Source organism: Crocodylus porosus, unplaced genomic scaffold (genome assembly GCF_001723895.1).
Source record: "Crocodylus porosus isolate Cpor-Errol unplaced genomic scaffold, CroPor_comp1, whole genome shotgun sequence".
NCBI classification, from domain to species: Eukaryota; Metazoa; Chordata; order Crocodylia; family Crocodylidae; genus Crocodylus; species Crocodylus porosus.
In genome coordinates, this window is record NW_017728906.1 from 127,613,910 (window position 1) to 127,633,335 (window position 19,426).

Below are 19,426 nucleotides of genomic sequence, written 5' to 3' on the forward strand. Positions count from 1 at the left end.
CATACATTACCATGTCAGCCCAAATATCAAATGCAAGATTCTAAGATATAGCCTTAGTTCTACCAGCATTAGTTTATAGACATTCAGCTTATTTTCCTCACAATAAAACTTAGTCAGCGAATGATTCCTTTTAGGTGACTGTCTAAGATGAAATCTCATAGGAAGTTATTCCAAAACAACTCAGAGATGAAAGTCTTATGCATGAATATATGCTCAGAGAATGTACGTGTGCACACACCTGTGTGGGGGCAGCGGGAGCAGCCATCTACAATTGCAGCCGAAACTAAGTAAGACAATAAAGGATAAATTCAAAGTTTATTCCACATGTGGTACAGTTTGTCAACATGTTAGGAAAGTATCAAAATTTGTATTATTAGCATATGGCAACAGTTATTTTCTTACAATACATTAATGACAAGTTTTTCCAGTTAGGATAATTTAAACTGCTGACAGAGCAATTGCGTTAAATCTTAATTCTTCTGGATCCCGTTCCATGAACTTCTTGCAAACTTCTACTGCATCCTATTTAAAAAAATAAACAAAACAACATGAAATTATGCTATTTCTCACTGTATGAAAAAAGGAAAGTTGGCATCTCATCCATTTTATAGAAGCTATCTCCATATAGGATTCTTCCATTTTCTACACAAACCTTATCAGTGTATCAAATTGATTTGGAAATAATTTGTGTTCTAATTTCATGCAAGATACTATTACCTGTTCCCAAGTAAACAAATTCAGAGAATAGATAGTGTAGTAGTTAACTTTATGATTCTTAAATTCATGTTATTGTACACAGTATTCTAGATGAACTTCTACGGAACTATCCATTTTTATTAACACTATTTTAACTAGAAGCTTACATTTTGTCTATTAATATAATTGAGCAATTTAAGCAAATTACCAGCTTTGTTTATTGCACAAATGGAGGACTTCAAATAACTCTTGCATTTTGGCGTAGGGCACAATACAGCACTTGATATTTACTACAAAACTTGAATGAAGAATGTGAACAAGTTAGCAGTATTTTCTTTTCCTTTTATCAGGCACAGATTTCATGTCGTTTAATATCATCAATATTAAAGAGAGAGGTTGTGTCTCTCCAGCCTTTTCCTTCCCTAAAGCTAACCTAGACTGACCAACATAAAGGTCAGACCCCAATGCATGGCCCTAGCTCTCCCCCTCCCAGACAATACCTTCCTATTAGGAAGGCGTGGGGCGGATGACGGAGGAGTTTATTTTCCAGGTTAAATGTATTCTTTTTGTATTCCCTTTTCAAATAAAACAGCTTCTGACAGAGGCAGCCATAAGCTAACATGATGAAGAGAAAAAAAAAAAAAACAGCCACAGGTGTTTTTGGTGCTGGTGAGACGGGCAAAAGGAGAAAGTGCTGGAAAAGTCACCACAGTCCAGCATAGCAATTAACTACAAAAGAAATGAGAGAAAGGAGGGAAGAATATTAAGTGTTTGTTCAAAAGTTCTCAAAGACCAATAATTTCACAACTCCCCATTCCTTGCACATAGCCTGCAAGCAACAGCGGTATAGGAAAATATCAATATGGGATAGCTTGAGCTGCTGGTGTAATAGTCACTTAGTGTTCCTGGTCAAGCAACCATAGGAAGATGTTCTGTCATACACAGCAGCATTTGTATGGGAGTTCATGAACACCCATCTCAGTTCTGAGTACAGGTTGTTTTCTCTGCCTCCCTTCATATGATCATACACAAGTAGATAATGATCTAAATGCACTAAACTTATGCTGGGTGGGTTGTATTCATACCTCTAAAAAGTTGTCATCACTTGTCTGCCCATGGTTTATTGGAAATGGTTTGCGTCCATCTGTTGAAACATGAGAGATTACAGGAGATTGCAAACCGAAGATTGAAAAGTACACCTCCCCAGGTGTTCAAGTGTACATTTAAAATAATCACTTCTCAGTAGGCATATGTTAACACAATTAGTTTGTTTAGATTAGATGGTAATGTACCTTAATACTTTTCCTATTATGTTGGCTTCAACAGAAATACAGTATTACAAACAATTAGTAAAATGACAAAGCGAGCATGTGTGTACATATGCGCCTGAAAAATGTAGATGATATCCAAGGCACTTAGTAAGAGAGAACAAGAGATCTGAAACTATCTGTGACAAGTTAAATTAGTATTCCCCTAGGAGCCCTGAAGAGAGGATTAGACCCACCAATTCTGAAGGGATCAAAGGCAAAATAACTTAAATATTACCCTCAATTAAAAGATACAAAAAAGTCACATGATATGATAAAAGTAATACTAACAATTTAACTTAGACAAGTGTGCAATACTAATCTAGCCCTATATCAGAAATGATCTAAAAAGGCAACTATAAAGAAGTTTAATTTTTCACTGACTACATAATAATACCCTTTACATTTAGTACTTCTTAAACATTTTTACTTGTTACTCTATAAATATATCAACTTACTTTTCAAGAACTTGAATGTTGAAACATATGCCAAAACATGAAATTTTCTCTCATTTCTGCCAGGGGCCAAATGATCTTGCCAGGCCAAATTCTCTTTTAAGTATTAATATACCATAATTTCACTAAGCTTGGCAGCACTTCTAAACTACAACTGACCTAAAAATCCCTAAAATTACACTTCTGAAATGTATTATTAAAACCGTTATTTTTACTTTAATGACCATCTTCTTTTATACTGCAGGAATGAAGATAAAGACAAACACATTCCAAGAAACAGAACTGAATGCCACTGTATTTTGCAAACTACTGAATTTTTAAGTTCATTCTGGCACAACATTTGTATTTCAGTTGTATATAAACAACATGGTTTTCCGTGGCAAAAGCACAAGCATTCATGATCTTGTGGTTCTCCCCCCAGCTTTCTGCCTGCCAAGGTCCACAGGCTGGTCAGAGCGGGCAAAAGCTGATGACACAGTACTTTTCCCTAGCACCAGTCTGACCCTGTAGCAGTTGCACAGGCCAAGCTGGGGTTGTGCTCAGTGCTTCAGGCTACAGCGTGGACAGAGCTTTCAGTACAGAGCAAAGGTAAGGGGCGGGGGGGAAAGAGTGGGAAAGGTAAGGGAGCAGAGACTGAAAGGGGGAGAAAGGCTGAAGGCAGGAGATGACAGCAAGCAGCAGTGGGCAGGAGCATGCAGCAGCAGCCGCTACCGCCCCAACTCCAGGTAGGGGCTGAAACCCAAGGTACTGCAGCACCTGTTCCCCAGCATCCTCGTACTCAATTCTAAGATGAGGGGCTTTTCCCCATGTTAATTTACTCAGAACCGAGTAAATATGGTAATTGCATTCTACAGCTTTTACCCCACTGTGAAACAGCTTAGAAATTCTCTCATGAATGAGACATGCTATTTAATAATGGTCCATCTCAAGAAGTGTCTTTGATATATATAGATTCTAATCTGTGCAGTTTTAAAATACTGTTAAATTAGGTGTTCATTTTCAATATTTTATTAATTGCAGTGGTATATGGCATTACAATAATAAAGTAAATTCAATGATATTTATGGCTGGTGGGCTGTGCTAACTGCTACATGGAAGTCAAATCGTAAAACTACAACTGGTATCAGCAGCAAACCAGACAAGCAAAACAAATTTACTAGGAAATAGCTGGCACTCTTAAAACTGGGTAAGTGATGACTTTATAACTAAGATCTACAGGGGTAGTAAACTGCTTGGGATATTTGCCAGAAATAAAATCCCTGGCAGGTGTTATTTTATTGTGTGATTAACATGTTAAACATGTGATAAATTGTAACATGCCACATATTCAAATTAAAGCATGATGCAATGTAAACCATCTTTGTGACTGGTTTGTATTGCACTTTCAATTTATACATATGGCATGTTGAAAGGTGCTCAGAGCACTGGGTTCAGGAGCTAATCTCTGACACGGGGCTCCCTGCAACTCATTTAAATTTCCCATGGGGAGCCCAAAACTGAGAAGGCAGGTCTCAGATGCTGGGCTCCTTGCACGCCAGCAAATATAGAAGTCATACTGGGCGGCTCAATATCTAGGACCAGTTCCCAACGCTCATCTGTTGGGCATGGCTTTTAAAGGTCTGGGAGGGTGACAGGGAGCCAGGATTGCAATCCTAGGCTCCTTGCTAGCAAGTTTAAAGCTGTGCTTGGCAGCCCAGCACTGGCAAACAGTTATCTGGTACTAGGCTGCCCACCAAGACTTTAAAAGTCTGGACAGGACCAGAGAAATCTTTATGCCAGATTCCCAAAATCACATGTCCTCCTAGACTACATCTTGGAAATTTGGCATGGCAGGACACACAGTTTTTGAAGTCTGGGATAAAATTCCTCAAATCCCACCGTGCATTTAAATAAACATCTGCCAGGGGCCTAAATAGCTACCTCTATTAGCCATAGGCATTTTAAGTGGTGGGGAATGCACTATACTGGGAATGATACGGAGTCTTTATTCTACTCCATTTCCAACTGATAGCTGTCTTCAAGTCACTGCTTCAAACTAGCCTTTTGAAGCATCTGAAATGAAAGGCTGGTTGCCCAGCAACAAGTATTAAACTAAGAGTATTAAAGAATCCCAGCAGAACTTTGTGCTGCTGCATCTGCAGCAAAATTGCCAGAATATTTCAAATGCAGAAGCTAATAATCAGATCAAAATTATGTTTTATTGCTATTCAGAATACTATGTAGAAAAAGGTACTTTAAAATAAAGCCAGTCTGCCATAACTGAATGTCACATTAATAATTTCTGGTATGCTACTTGTACTTGTTTTGTGAATAATTCTCATTTTGACTGACAGTAATAGTATCATGACTTTAAGCTACATCCATATTGTATTATGCAACATGATAATCAGAGAAGTAATTTGGTCGCTTATTCCAAGAAACCAGGGAAAAAACCCTTTAACTGAAGTTAAAAAAACCAAACCAAAAAAACCAAGTGTTTTTCTCAGTAATATCGTAATTTTAAGCTTTTTTTCTCAATTAAGAAAATATCTTACAGCATTGGCATCTTGATTCCTGGTCTTGTAAAGTACAGCAGTAATTTAATGATATCTTCATACCAAATAAACACTTTTCTTAAAGAAAATTAACAGGATGCGTTTACTTATTTGCCAGAAAGACAAACCCAAGTCCATTTTAAACCAATATCATATTACTTATTGTAGTTTCACATTCTAATGTTATTACAGATTACAAGATTACCACTTGCATCTGTTTCAAGAGAAACATGAAAGAAAGTTTTCTTACCCAATTCATAGAGATGACCGCCTACATTCACTAATGCAATAAAGTGAAGATCTACTTTTTCATCTAAACTCGGTGCCTGTAACACAAACAAAAAACACCACAACCATCAGCACAGTACTACTGTGTCAGGGATCTCTATTTTAGTTAACATGTGACCTACACAAAGAATGGCTTGGTAAATGAGTACATATTAGACCATGAGTAAGTCTACAGAATAGCAAGAAAACAACTAAATTTTTGAAACAAACACAAAAAAATCAAGAGAGACTTCAGGCAGATATATAAATTCTTAATTTATATATTTAGAATTATCTGAATAAAGCATCTGAAAATTAGTGTAAGGTTATATTGCTACAGAGAATCCTTGCCTTTCAAGAAACACAATGCCTCATCTACCATTAAATTAAAAAAAATATTAATGTAAACAGCAACACCTTTCCTAATAGTCATGACCTGTATATTCCACAACCACAGAATTTCTCTCTGACATGCTGCACTTAAAGATTTCAGCTTTTATTTAAAGAAACACAATTATAGGTGCACTGATATACTGACTGCATATCAGATCAGCACTGATAAAAGCTGAGGTCATTGTGGGACCCCTGGCACGGCTTTATGAGCACTCATGGTGCTCTGGTGTGGTGCCAGAGGACTAGAGGGCCACCGTGGTTCTCATCTTCAAAAAGGGGAAGAAGAAGGACCCAGGAAACTATAGGCCAGTCAGTCTTACCTCGATTCTGGGTAAGCTTTTTGAGAGAATTTTTCTGGCACATGTCCATGAGGGGCCAGCAGGGGAGGTTATCCTTAGGGACAACCAACATGGGTTCATTAGAGGCAGGACCTGTCAGACCAACCTGGTGGGCTATGACCAGGTCACCAAATCCTTAGATGCAGGGGTAGCAGTGATATAGTCTTTCTGGACTGTTTAAAGCAGGGTACCTCTTCTAGTGGGTACCACTTCTGGATGCAGAGCAGGGGGTGGGGCCGGCTGACAGCCAGCCAGATGAGGAACTGGTAGGGCGGGAAGCTCGCACGTGGCCGCCACCGCCATGTCGCCACTGGGCACTGCTTTCCCACACCCAAGTATCCCCACTTCTCTGTCACCAGCTTCGCAGCCAGCTGGCCAACTGACCAGCCATCAGCAACACCCCCCCAGCACATGGTGGTGGCGCGGGAAACTCACACGCAGTGGCCACCTATATACTCAGTGCTGCCGCCACATATATGGCTGGACTGACACTGATGGCTGGCCGCATGCAAAGCCAATGGTGTGGAGAAGCGGGGATACTTGGGCACAGGAAAGCAGCACTTGGCAGTGGCATGGAGTGATGGATGGCAGCAGTGGCCCCGCCCCACTTGCCTGCGCTCAAATACTCCCACTTCTCTCTGCCACTAGCTTTGCATGCAACCTGCGGCATGTGGCTGTGGCAATGAATGCATAGATGGCAGCAGAAGTGGCTGCTGCATACAAGCTCCCTGTGCCGCTGCCGTGCGCTGAGGAAGGAGGTGCTGTTGGCTGGCCGGAAGCAAAGCCGGTGGTGCAGACAAGCAGGGATACTTGAGCATGGGAAAGCAGAGTGCAATGCCCAGCAGCAGTGGCATCAAGTGATGGATGGAGGCAGCAGTCCCACCCCCTGCTTCCAGGTACCCCCCACTTCGAACCGCTGGCTTCACGTCCAGCTGGCCATCAGCAACACCCCTCTTCCCCCCTGGCTGGCTGGATGCAAAACTGGTGGCACGGAGAAGTGGGGATACTTGGGCGTGGGGAAATGTCATGCGGTGGCAACACAGTGATGGATGGCGGTGGCAGCCCTGCCCTCTGCGCTGCCACTTCCCAAGTACGCCCGCTTCTCCACATCACCGCCGCATACCCCCTTGGGCCTTCCCAACTACCCCCAGGGGTACGCGCAGCCGCAGGGAACAACCCCTGTGTTAGTACATTTTAAAGTACTGAAACTTTTTTTTTTGGCGCTTTCCAGTAGCTTCCAGCATTACATGCAACCAAATGAGTTATTGGATAGGTACTGGCCAATATGACTGTTAATAAGTCAGTATCAGCCAAGAAAATCTTTACCGGTGCATCCCTAAGCAATTTTTCCAGTCCTGGAAGAAATGCTAGAGCAAACCAATACAGTAGTGTTCTCAAGCCTGAAGCCAGCCTGGAGAAGAAACAAAATGCCTATTTTGACTGTTTCTTAGTTCAGTCGGGAAACTCTGGAAGAAAAGATAGCGTAAGTAGGTATAATCAACGCAGACAAAAAATGTGAAGTGGGAGGAAAGCATAAACCCCTACAAATGACAAATGAAAAAAAGTGCTCCGTATGAATCATATGATTCTTTTTCAGATTTAAATAACTGTTTTTTCCATTTATCAGTAACAGCTTCAGGTAAACTTCACTCATACAACGAGAGACTGAAACTCCCTCCTCGTCAACACCCTTTATGGGGTTACACATTTAGAACTAGCCGTCTGTCTTCCGCCTTGCATTGTCCCCTGGATGGGTCACTGCAACACAAACTGGTCCACATTTCGTTGTAAGGTAGTGTCCAGACTTAAATGAGATATGTGCCTGGACCAGGAAATTGAAGAATTAGAGGGCATTGTTACAACCAGCCCCAGAGAGATATCTGCTTGATTCTCCAAATAGCCTGAAATAATAGGTCTAAGAGGAAGAAACTATCCAACATATAGATAAAAAAAAAACCGAGAATGCAAAAGAACTATCCCCTTAAGGGGAGGAATTGCTAAGAACCAAAAAGATTCTCTGTGTAGCAAAAGATCAGAAAATCTAAACCACTCATTTCAGACACATCTCCAATACTTGAATAGACTGAGAGGACCTATTTTCTATCATTCCTGCCATTTTGGGAACGGAAGAGAAGCCTTAATGTCACTCAAAAACCAAGAAGAGTTTAACTGCCCCTACCTCTCAGAGGGCAAAGGCATATAATGTTATACCTAATGAGCAGCAGGTCTGCAGACTCTTCCTCATGTTACTGAATGTCTAGATTGCTGGTAACAGTCAAAATATTTTGGAAAAGGAAGTGTCATACCCACTTTACATACCGGAAAACAACCTACACTAAGCAAATAAACATTTTCTGAAGTGGTCCCTAATTCTGAATACCTCAATTTCCAAACTAGAGAAAGCCTGCAGCTGGATAACTCACTCAGAGCCACAATAAGTAGTTAAGATCAGAACTCAGACCTCCTCATCCCCCAAACAATCAAAAAGAACGCAGCTAATTAGGCACATGATGTGGCGCATAAGAACTCCCATAAAAACCAGAATGCATTATGCCTGGGCCCAAACTAGCAGATAACAACAACATTTTGGAGAATGATGAGTTTAAGCTTGTTTACTTTCTCCCCTGATTTAGACTGAAATCTTCAAAAGACTTAGGATGTGCTGACGGTTTCCAATCCAGCTCTCCTGATTGTCCTAGCTCTGGATCCATCACGAAAGTCTAGATAACCAAGGAGTACATACAAAACCCTGCCAAGTGTCCATCACAATTTAAGGAAGACTACATAGTTAAGTCTGCTTCACATCTTCCACAATAAAACTGTTTTCAGTTCCTTAGGACACTGCCAAACTAAATATTTTATACTGAAGTTTTACATGCCAGGTATCTGGCTCAGGATAACAATTTTTTTGTCAAACCCAACAAAAACCACAGCACTGTCATTTCCAATAAGTCAGCCAAAATAGGTTTTGCTCCTTACAACTATGTAATCTCAAACTCAAGCAACTATATGCTTTAGACTAGAGCGAGGCAATCCAGCATGTGCAGGGGCCTCATCATCCAGCCCAGGGCTCTCCATAGGTCCAGAAATATGGCAGCAGGAGAGCTGTGGCTGCAACAATTCCCCACTCCCTTGCTGTCGAGGTTGTATCCTACCATTGCTCCCCCACTGCCACTCTATGATGAGAGACTGAAAGCTACAGGACTCTTCAGCCTGGAAAAGCGCAGGCTCAGGGGGGACCTGGTGGCTGCCTACAAGTATATAAGGGATGTACATCAAGATCTGGGGGAATGCCTTTTCACCAGAGTGCCCCATGGGATGACAAGGTCAAATGGTCACAAACTTCTCCAAGACCACTGCAGGCTAGACATAAGGAAGAACTTCTTTATAGTCCAAGCCCCCAAGACCTGGAACAGGCTGCCGCCAGAGGTGGTACAAGCACCTACTCTGGATTCCTTTAAGAGTCAATTGGATGTTTATCTTGCTGGGATCCTCTGACCCCAGCTGACTTCCTGCCCCTGGGGCAGGGGGCTAGACTTGATGATCTTCTGAGGTCCCTTCCAGCTCTAATGTCTATAAAATCTATGAAGTTTCCAGACCCAGGGAGGAGCTCCCACGAATCAGATGGCAGCTCTGTAAGCAGGGTCTTGCCCACATGCTGGAGCCCTACTGGACTAGAGGGCTTCAAATCTGCAATGGGAGATTGCCTTCTATCGGAGCCATTCCAGTGAAAAAGCCACACATTTGACCAAGGTTTCAGCTCCTGAAAAAGCATCGTGCCTGCTGTTAAAGAGTTTGGCAACTAAAAATCTCTAAAGACTGTATGGAACAAATTGGTCTTATAGGAGCATGTCCAGTGCAACTGACATCATTACTGGGCTACAAAGCTAAGCAGGACATCCTGATAACCAATTCACATTGCTACTAGTACCACTGTAAAGTCATGTACAGACACTGGGAACAAACATGTTCTGGTACACTCAGATTTTTCACCTGCCGGTACCCAGGCAACATGGAGGAAGAAGAGAAAACAACTAGATATGAATAATGAAATGAGAGAAGTAAGAAGGATGTTATAGGGTAAAATGTTTAAACAAGAGTTCACTTACTGAGAATGTGGATTTCCATTTTCAATATTTAATAAATAGCTACAAAACCCATTGAAAAAATTCATATTTTATCCCCCTCTAGTGGCCAGTCCCTTAAAGCAGCTCAAAGTGACAGAAATTTGTGCTGTAAATTTAAAGGCTTCAACGCTGCTGATGACTAACTTCATGGATAATGGAATGGTTCCACTAAGAGAAACTATTTCTCCTTTTTCACTTTTAAGATAAGTTTATTTTAAGAAAAAATATTTTCTTGATGACATGTACTAAATTCTTCCTAATCTGTTGTAAATTATTCATTAATATCTAAAATAAGCAGCGAGATGTATGACATAATACATATCTATCCATTTGCAGCTTACAGTAGAACCCACAATACTTGAAATACAGACACAGAAAAAGATCGTTTCAGATCAACCAGAAAGAAAAAAAATCTTGAGCAAATAATGTGCTTCGAGTAAAAGAGCACTGTTTTTGTTTAGATTAACTCATTTTACTTTTTTTAAGTATGTCTATTTAAAACAAAAAAGTGTTTTGAAAAAACAGAAACATCCCAGAGATACCAGAACCCAACATTTACTTTTCCATATTTCTTTTTGTTAAATTCTTTGATGAATTTGATGCAAACTCATTAATTATTTCAGTACCTCAAAACTACATTTTTGAGGAAGTTTACTATTATTTGGAAAAAAAAATTTCTTGGCTTTTTTCCCCCCACATTGCAAACAGCTTACAAACAATGACAACAGACCTACAAAGGGCTGGGCAGAAGGGATACAATATGACAAAACAAATTTCACAGTATTTTCTCTAAGAATTATTGTATGGTGCTTTCTCTTGAAAGAGCTGAAGAGACAGTGTGGAAAAGTTGGAAAAAGAACATGAAGGTTTTCCTCCCTGTTGAAGTAAGATAAGAGACCCTGGTTAAAAAAAGCAGGAAGTGAGCATGATGCATATCCCTGAAGAATAAGAACCTTGAATTTCATGCAAGTGAAGGGCTAGGATATGGTCCTGCACACTGCATTAATTTGATAATGCAACATTGAATGTCAAATCCCACATGGAAAGAGATTACAGCAAGACAGGAAAATAGAAAGTCTAAGTATAGGAAGAAAAGGCTCAATCTTGAATTTAGAACTTGCCTGGCTATGGAGAATTAAAGATGACCCCTGTTTACAGGCCACAGTAACTAGAAGGAAGCTGGTATGTTAAAACAGTGAGAACAAGGAAACTGGAGACAGTGTAACTAAGTTAGCAGAAAGACTGAGCTGTTACAGTGAAAGAACAGATGGATAACTGCTCAAATGGGATGGTCACATGAAGAAGGTAGTTAGTACCAAGTGTACTGATCACGTAAGTTAAAAACAGATAAGCTGACAATGGAGGGTGTAAAAAACAGCACTGGATGACCAAGCAGAGCAAGCGCAAAACCAACACTCTACTATAAAAAAAGATTATGAACAGTGAAGTTGGATTTTCAAGAAAGTGAAAAGGACCCAAGTGAGATGAATGCAGATGCAGGAATTTAAGATGATGGCCATGGCAGTTAATGAGTTTTGAAGTAAAGGAAAGAAAGGAGAATGCAGCGTGTCTGTCAAACTATAATTTCCATTTTACATTGTGTTGAACAAATATCTAGGCTATTCACAGACCAAGTTTACTGTGCTGTATTCCAGACAGGACCATGCTCCGAAAGAATCTGACACCTGGCTAAGCCAGCACCATGATTTTTGGCTCAGTTAACCATCATTTTTGGCTCAAATACTTGCTCGTGGGTTTATGGGACAATGGATTTTCTAACTTGTGGCAAATGTAACCCAAGGGTGTGGAGTTTATAAGCTGAGCAGATGACAAAAAGGACAAACCCCCATGTAAGAGCAAGGTTCTTTTCCATATATAGTGTCAACCATTGTCACATGTAAAATCTTACACAACAGAGGGAGCAAATGGACTCTGCCCAGCCTGAAATACTGACAGACATCAAGCCATGGAATTGGCAAGACCAAAGGAGGACAAGGTATGCCAAAACGTATTATGCTCAAGTAACTAACTCGCATGTGTCTATATTATTGAAGACATTTCTTTGCTAAACCCATGTTTCTTTCTCTCCTGCCTTTGTCCTTAAAACATTAGGAAGAGGCCCAAAGCCTAGGTGTAGGGCATAAATGACTGGGAGGCCTCAAACACCAGTTCGGGGCTAAGGACTGTGGAATAGCAGTGCCCCATCTTCCAGAAAGTGATTTTAGGTAAGAGCCTGAGTCCAGGACTCGAACACAGGACACCAGTAAAAAAACCTGATTAGATAGACTCTACCATGTCCAGGACAAATCTGGAGGGTTGCAGCGGTGCAACTACACCACCCTTTGATCCCTGCTCCACCTAAACTTTAAATCCAATTGCCTGGGCAGCTCTATTCAATTGACTTCAGTGCTTACTATCATATCCCTGATTCCTACTAATTTCTCCCCACGCCACAGGTGTTGGTGACTCTCTCTCCTTTTTAATTGTCTTTGTGTTCCATTATTCATACCATCTTTTCTTCTGTAATTTTGTTGTCTGTTAGCTATTCCTGGTAATGTTTCTTTCCTGTTCTATAGCTAAAAACCTTAAGTCGAGTGTGGCATTATTAACGCAGGTGTAGAAATGACCAACAGTCAAGTATTGGAGGCACTACTGAGATGCTCAAGGCAGCTAGATTGTGTTCGATGAATCTGAATGAGAGATGTACATTTAATAATCATAATACAATATTTTTGACTATTTTCACTATTTTTGCTTAGTTTGTTGCATTTTTAACACTTATATAGCATCTAAATTAGCACACATTCCACTAGTTACATGCATTTTTGCTTTGATCTTGAACAGAATAATAATATATTGCTAGCCCCCTATTAAAGCACCTGTTGTTTTCTCTTTAACTGGAGAAAAAAAATATGTATTATGTTAAACAGGATGATGTGCCACACCATCTGCTCATCCACTTCTCAATATCCTTGATCTGCCCATGACCACATTTCACAGCCTGCAAGCACTGGGTTCACAAGCAAATGTAATGACTATTCAGAAAAGTGCTGGGCCGAAATTTGAAACTATATTTTGGCACAGCAGTTAAAAGGTTCACTCTCCCAATGGGGAAAGACTAGTGCATGCTTGTGTTTAAGACTGAAGCATAAATTAAATGTAAGCAAGTGGCATGAGGAGGTCTAGGACTACCACTTAAAACAATTTCCTTGAACGAGTAATGCACTGGGGTAAAAGCATAAAAGCAAAAGAGCTAACTGAAAACCTTTGTTTATCTATGCAAATTTAGCAGTTTAGAAGGGAACCGAACAACACAGTCTAACTGCTTCTTTTAATCAACGAAAACCATCTCACTAGAAAAAAAAAAAAAAAAAAAATCAGTAGTAAGCAGAATTACCATATTACAACTTAAGTGCTAGGTAAAAAGAAAAACCACCATGGCAGACAAGTAACAAACCTTTCATAAACAGCTTACATGCCTTCATGAGGTAGGATAATTTTAATCTGTTACACAGAGAGCAAAAAGTCCACTGCAACAGAATGAAGATACAGAACTTAGTGGCAGATGAGCAATCGGTTCAAATCATGATTTCAAGTTAAATTTTGTTTGGTCAGGAATGACCAACTCAAAGGTCTCCGACCTAAATTTTCTGAGGTCCCCTTTACATGTGTAGGTGAAGCTGCAATGGGATCTAATGCACGATCCACAAAATTGTGCCTCCTGCCAGGCCACATGTGCATAGCAGGAAGCATGATTATATCCCCATGAAGCTTTATTGAGAGTGTTCCCCACAGCTGGTGTGGGCTGTGCGACTTGCAGCAGGGGTAGCAAGGAGAACAATACCCCTGCTGTGAGCATTGCTGGCTGTGGGGCTCAATGCTGTCCTTGCTACAAGACTCGTGAGGTGTGAGACTTGCAGCAACGGCAGTGTTTCTCATGGTGCCACTGCTGCGAGCCCACCAACGTGGGCTATGAGGTTCACAGCAGGGGCGGCACGGGGGAACATTGCTGTTGATGCAAGCCCCACAACTGACAACTCTGCCACCACTGGGAGCCTTGTCAGCTGTGGGGCTGGAAGCAGGTGGTGCTCCCTTATGGCTGGGAGCCCCTCAGTTGATGAGGTAATTAGAACAAGGGTATAATTAGCAGGATAATTAGAACAAGTTATTACACTTTTTTGCAGAATAACTTCATGACATGAAAAAACAAGCAATAAGCTATCAATTGGTTGAACATGTAGCTGGGTCTCAACTTCAGGTATATTTACCTGGCTAATCACACCTTAAGTGTAACATGTAGGAGGGGGACCGAGTAAAATTATAATTGGAGAATTTCAATAAAAATGCATGACAGGGTGCTTTTTTTTAATGTTTTAAGCAAGCAAGATGTAACTGGACTCCTGGATTACACAGCAGACAGACCACTAAAAACTTATGTTCACAGCATAGCATACTAGTACACCATGCAAGAATTTCCTATAACCGTATCCTTGATTCCAACCTTTTCATATTCACTACAATCAACTTTTATACTGGTGTTTTAAAGCAACAGCTCCCAAACTCTACTAGTTCCCATTCTACCTTTTTGGCAAAGAATTAGATATTCCATCAGTTCATATATACCATTATGGAAAATCCTCTTCTAAAATTTTAAAATTAATCTTAAAAATCCCAAAAATATTCCCAGTCAAATATTAAGATGAGCAAAGACCAAAAATTAATTCATACTAGTGAAAACATCAAGGACAATATAACCACTTTTCTCTTAATTTGTTCAGTGGAAAATGCCACAGTTCTCAAGTTACATGTTACAAACCAGGTAAAGCCCTGAGTATAGAACTAGGAAGTTTAATGAAGTTCTCAAACACTGCCTTATATGCAGAGAGAAATTTTTTTATACAAATTGACAGGTGTCTGGGAAAGAGAGATATATACCAATAATGATGACAAAACTCTAAACAGACAGAAGTACTTGGGAACTGAAGCAGCACTTTTCATTAAAAATCAAGAAGGATTCCACATCAGGGAAGATATGTCTATTCTGGCTGAGTATTCAAGTGGTCTGTAGGTCAGATTTATTTCAGTTTACTCAGAATTCACATACATCAAATGCAAATTCAGTGCTACAAATTTAACTGATAATAAATATTAAAAAATAAAGTTATCCCAGTTATAAGTAACAGGTCCCATCTCTCTCTCTCAAGATGTCTTTTTCGCACGTTGGAAACTACAGACTCTCCTCAAAGTAGTAGATTTTATGAAAGTTCACTTTAGCATTCCATTTCTATTTCATACTTTAGAAGGGATCTGTGATATCACAACTTAAACTGCCTACTAAAATAAGTATGTATTGAACAATTAGTGCATGAATATTTAAGCATAGTGACTGAAGAGAAAAAAGAAAGATGGAGCATGTTTTTGATGAGCAGCCATGGTCTAATAGAAAATCTTCACCATCAACCACAGAACAAGCTTTAGAAAATGATATAAAGGAATAAGATATGAAATACCTAAGCCACTTTTGAATTATAGGAGACATTTCCTTATTGCTGAAATACCCAAGACCACGAAAGAAGACTGAGAACTTAAGGAAAATGAGTTCAGGATAAGACTAAAATTGTGTCTAATAAAAACATGGAAAAATGATATTATATGGCAAAGAATTATAAGCTACCAGGAAGTGGATTTAGCAGACTCAACTGAAAGACAATAAAGATGAAGTGAAGAAGTTGGATGAGGCCTATGGAAAAAACTAAGTGGAAAAACAGGAGAGCAAAGCATGAACTGATTTATGCTTCCGGTTCTTTGGGAAAAGAAATCCTAAGCAGTCTAAAAAGGCCCAATAAAAAGAGCTCCTTGAAGGCTGACATTACATGACAAAGGGCCAATCATGTCAGGAGGAGGAAAGACTGAAGATGGACTACACTTACAACAGAATGAAGCCCAACAGATGGATGGTGTATCAAGGGCCGCCAGCGACGAAGACGGATTGATGGACTGGTAGCCTTTGCAGGACCTACATGATTACGTTTGACCCAGGAGAGGGATGCAGAGCGACACAAAGGTGTAGCCTTCGTTCTGCAGGGGCTAAACGGAGGCTGCGATGAGGATGATGGTGAGGACGGCAAAGACGAAGACGACTACATAAACATTAAAAAAGAACACACTTAGCCGAATTACTGTAGCAGACAACAAAAAGGAAGCTGCAAAGTCACCCATTCCCCCTGTATTGGATACTGCACTTTAACAGGCATCAAAGTTGTTACACAAGTAGTGCTTAAGAGTGGATGGATTTGAACAATATGACAAAGAATGGAAATAAATATGGACTTGGTCCAAATCTGAAGGAATTCCCATCTGGTATGATATTAAAATCTGTAAAAAAACAGTGAAATTATTCACATTTATAAAATAATGTCAAGTGCAATAGATGCGCAAGATATTAGAAGGAAGTAGGTGACTTAAGTCATAGTTACTTCTTCCAAGACAAGTTAAACACACATACACACACAAAAGTATTGTCCTCACCCTTACATTCCATGAGTTTTTCATGCAATTTAAGAAAAGGATGTGGTATAGCTCTGTGATACAAAACAAATTAAATCAATACCACAATACAAGGCAGGGTTTTCACACTCGTATATTTCTAATTTAAAGAGAGTGTAATACAAATTGAAAGTTCACTGTAGCAAAGTGTATGTAGCAAATAAGTGTTTCACTTATTCTTTTGAACTACTTAGTCACCAGCAGTATTACCACTAAGATTAAGGCTCTACTCCATTGTCTTCCATATCCTTGGAAGCAGGAGTAGTAAGTTAAACCATTCAAGTAATTGCTATTAGACAAAATGACTCAGAATTAACAGAGACCCTTATGTTCAGCTGGTCTGACCTTTTGTGCAACAGAGAAGAGAAAACTTAACTACATACAATCTTATTTGAATGTACCATTTAGAAAAACATCCAAATTTGATTTTCTTTTTTTTTTTTTTTTTTTAAAGCCAGTGATTCATCACACCACCAGTTAATTACCCTGATTGTTAAAATACTGCACCTTATTTATAGCATGAATTTGTCTGGCTCAACGTTCTGCCACTGGTTCTTGATATTCTTTTGTCAGCTATACTGAAGAACTCATTACCAGAGTTCAATTCTTGATTTAGATGCTTAGATCAAGTAAGGCAAGGCTCTTTGAGTAGATGTGATATCTTTTATTAGACAAACTGAGTAGTTGGAAAGAAGTTCTTAGCAAGCTTTCGTGTATAGTCACCCTTCCTCAGGTATAGGGAGTCTCTGCTGTTCTGAGACTTCAATAAGTGTGGCAGGTATCAGTGAGAATGTAAATAGGCAGAAGTTAAAAAGACAAAAAAGGTAAAGCATAGAGGGGAGGGGGAAAGAGAGCAGGGGGAAAAAAGGGTAAGGGAGACATTACAGTGATGAATACAAGGTAGAAGAAAGGCTGTCAGTGAAAAAGAAAATAGTTGGAAATCAGGAAAACAGGAACGAGAAGCTTAAAGTGTGAGAGGAAGTAGTGAAAATATAAATAGGTACAAAGGAGAAACAAATGGTAAAGTAGAGGAGGGAGGAAGAAGAAAGCAGGGGAGAAAAGGCCAAAGGGAAACATTACAGAGGTAATAGCACAGGGTAAGAAAACAGGCTCTCAATGAAGAAGGAGCCTCTCCAACTTTTTCCTCTCTCTCATGATTACATGAATCCTCACCGGTTCCTCAGCATCTTCCCTAAATTGACACCAGAAATGTAGACAGTGCTCCACCAATGGTCACAACACTACCACCAAGCACGAGGGTAATATAACCTTTCTACTTTCAGTTTATATATCCAAAAATCCCATTAGTTTTTAGCCATAGGAAGGCACTGGAAACTCCTGGTCAGCTGACCTACCACATGAACACCCTAAAAGTTTTTTGCAGCATAACTGCTTCCCAGAATCACCATTTATTCTTTTATCTCCATTCTTTGTTCCTACTTTTAAAGCCTACATTTAATTAAGAGGAGAATTCTGTTTGGCACCCACCTTAACAAGCTATCCCTGTCTGTCTTCATTGTTTACCACTCCCTAGTCTTTGGGTCCTCTGTAAACTGTATTAGTAATGGATTTTTTCTGGGTCATTGATAAAAATGTTGAATAGCACAAGGATAAGAACCATGCAGGAATCCACTAGAACCACACCACTCAATGAATTATTCCCCATTTAGTAATGCTGAGACCAGTCAGCCAGCTCTAACTCCATATTGAGATACATGCAAGTATAAACAGAAGGTGTACGTTAAATTCAGCAATAAGTGTATTTTCAATACACTCCACTAGAGTAATAAAGTTCTAGTTTCACCATTGGAAACTATTTTTCATTAAGAAGGAAGCTTCACTGAATAACTGATAGTGAAGAAAACTGGATTGGCAGTCTGTCTGGAAAGATGTAAAAATCCCTAAAGCTGCTTGAGACATTTAAAAAAACTCCAAACTCTGGTGCTTTACTTAAAACTCCATGCACTCCTGCACCGAGCCCAGCATATGCCCAAAGAGGCAGCACATTAGGTGGACCTGGCTCGCCCTACACCTGTACAGATTGAGCACTTTAGTGGGGCTTTTTTGGCACGTCTACCTAATAGCTGATTGAATCAGTTTTAGATAAAAGCACCAAAAAGCCCCACTGAAGCACCCAATCTATGCAGACACTGAAGAGCAGGGTAGAAGTAAAGCATTGCTGCTTCTGGTTAAGCGGGTTTTGTTTGTTTGTTTGTTTTTTTCCAGTCTGCAAGCAGCCTAAATGCCTTACAGACTGTATAATTGTAAATCAGGTGATCCTGGCTTGAAAGACAGATACACATCTGGGAAGAAGGAGTTATTTGCATAATAATATACACATGCTCCCTAAGAACTGAGTAGAATACAGATGAGTAGATAAGTTTATGTATTTAAGAGGTGGTTTGAGAGAAGGCTTTTCATCTAAAAATCCCTATGCTTTAGGGGTATTTGCAGATGTAAAAAACCCAACAAACAAAACATGTTTTACTTTAAACTTGGTACATTTCTGTGCCAAGCCCTGGGCATGCCCAGAAGAGGCAGCACAGTACTACAACCCAGCTTGCCCCATGGCTGTAAAAGATCAGGCGCTTTTTTGGGGGGGGGGGGGGGGTTTGCACTTTTATAATAGCTGATTGAATCAGTTCTAGCTAAGAGCCAAAAAGCCCTGCTGAAGCAAATGATCTTTACAGACACTGCAGAGCTGGGTTGAAGTAACACTCCCTTTCTTACAGTAAAGCACTTAAAAAATGTCTGCAAGCATAG

At 39.9% G+C, this 19,426-nt stretch overlaps 1 protein-coding gene across 3 annotated transcripts in view; it reads right to left on the bottom strand.

The window, feature by feature from the left end:
- Positions 1-298: 298 nt before the first annotated feature.
- The window catches only part of UCHL3 (ubiquitin C-terminal hydrolase L3), a 52,852-nt gene continuing 33,724 nt past the window's right edge, over positions 299-19,426 (bottom strand). For 2 of the 3 annotated variants that reach the window (XM_019529788.1, XM_019529789.1), the window contains exons 6-9: positions 16,048-16,257; positions 5,243-5,318; positions 1,782-1,840; positions 299-522 (exon numbers count right to left, since the gene is read on the bottom strand). In XM_019529788.1, the coding sequence (XP_019385333.1) occupies positions 439-522; positions 1,782-1,840; positions 5,243-5,318; positions 16,048-16,257 (429 nt within the window). In that variant the 3' untranslated portion in view covers positions 299-438. The remainder of the gene's footprint in view (positions 523-1,781; positions 1,841-5,242; positions 5,319-16,047; positions 16,258-19,426) is intronic. The other variant, XM_019529790.1, reaches the window with a different exon arrangement.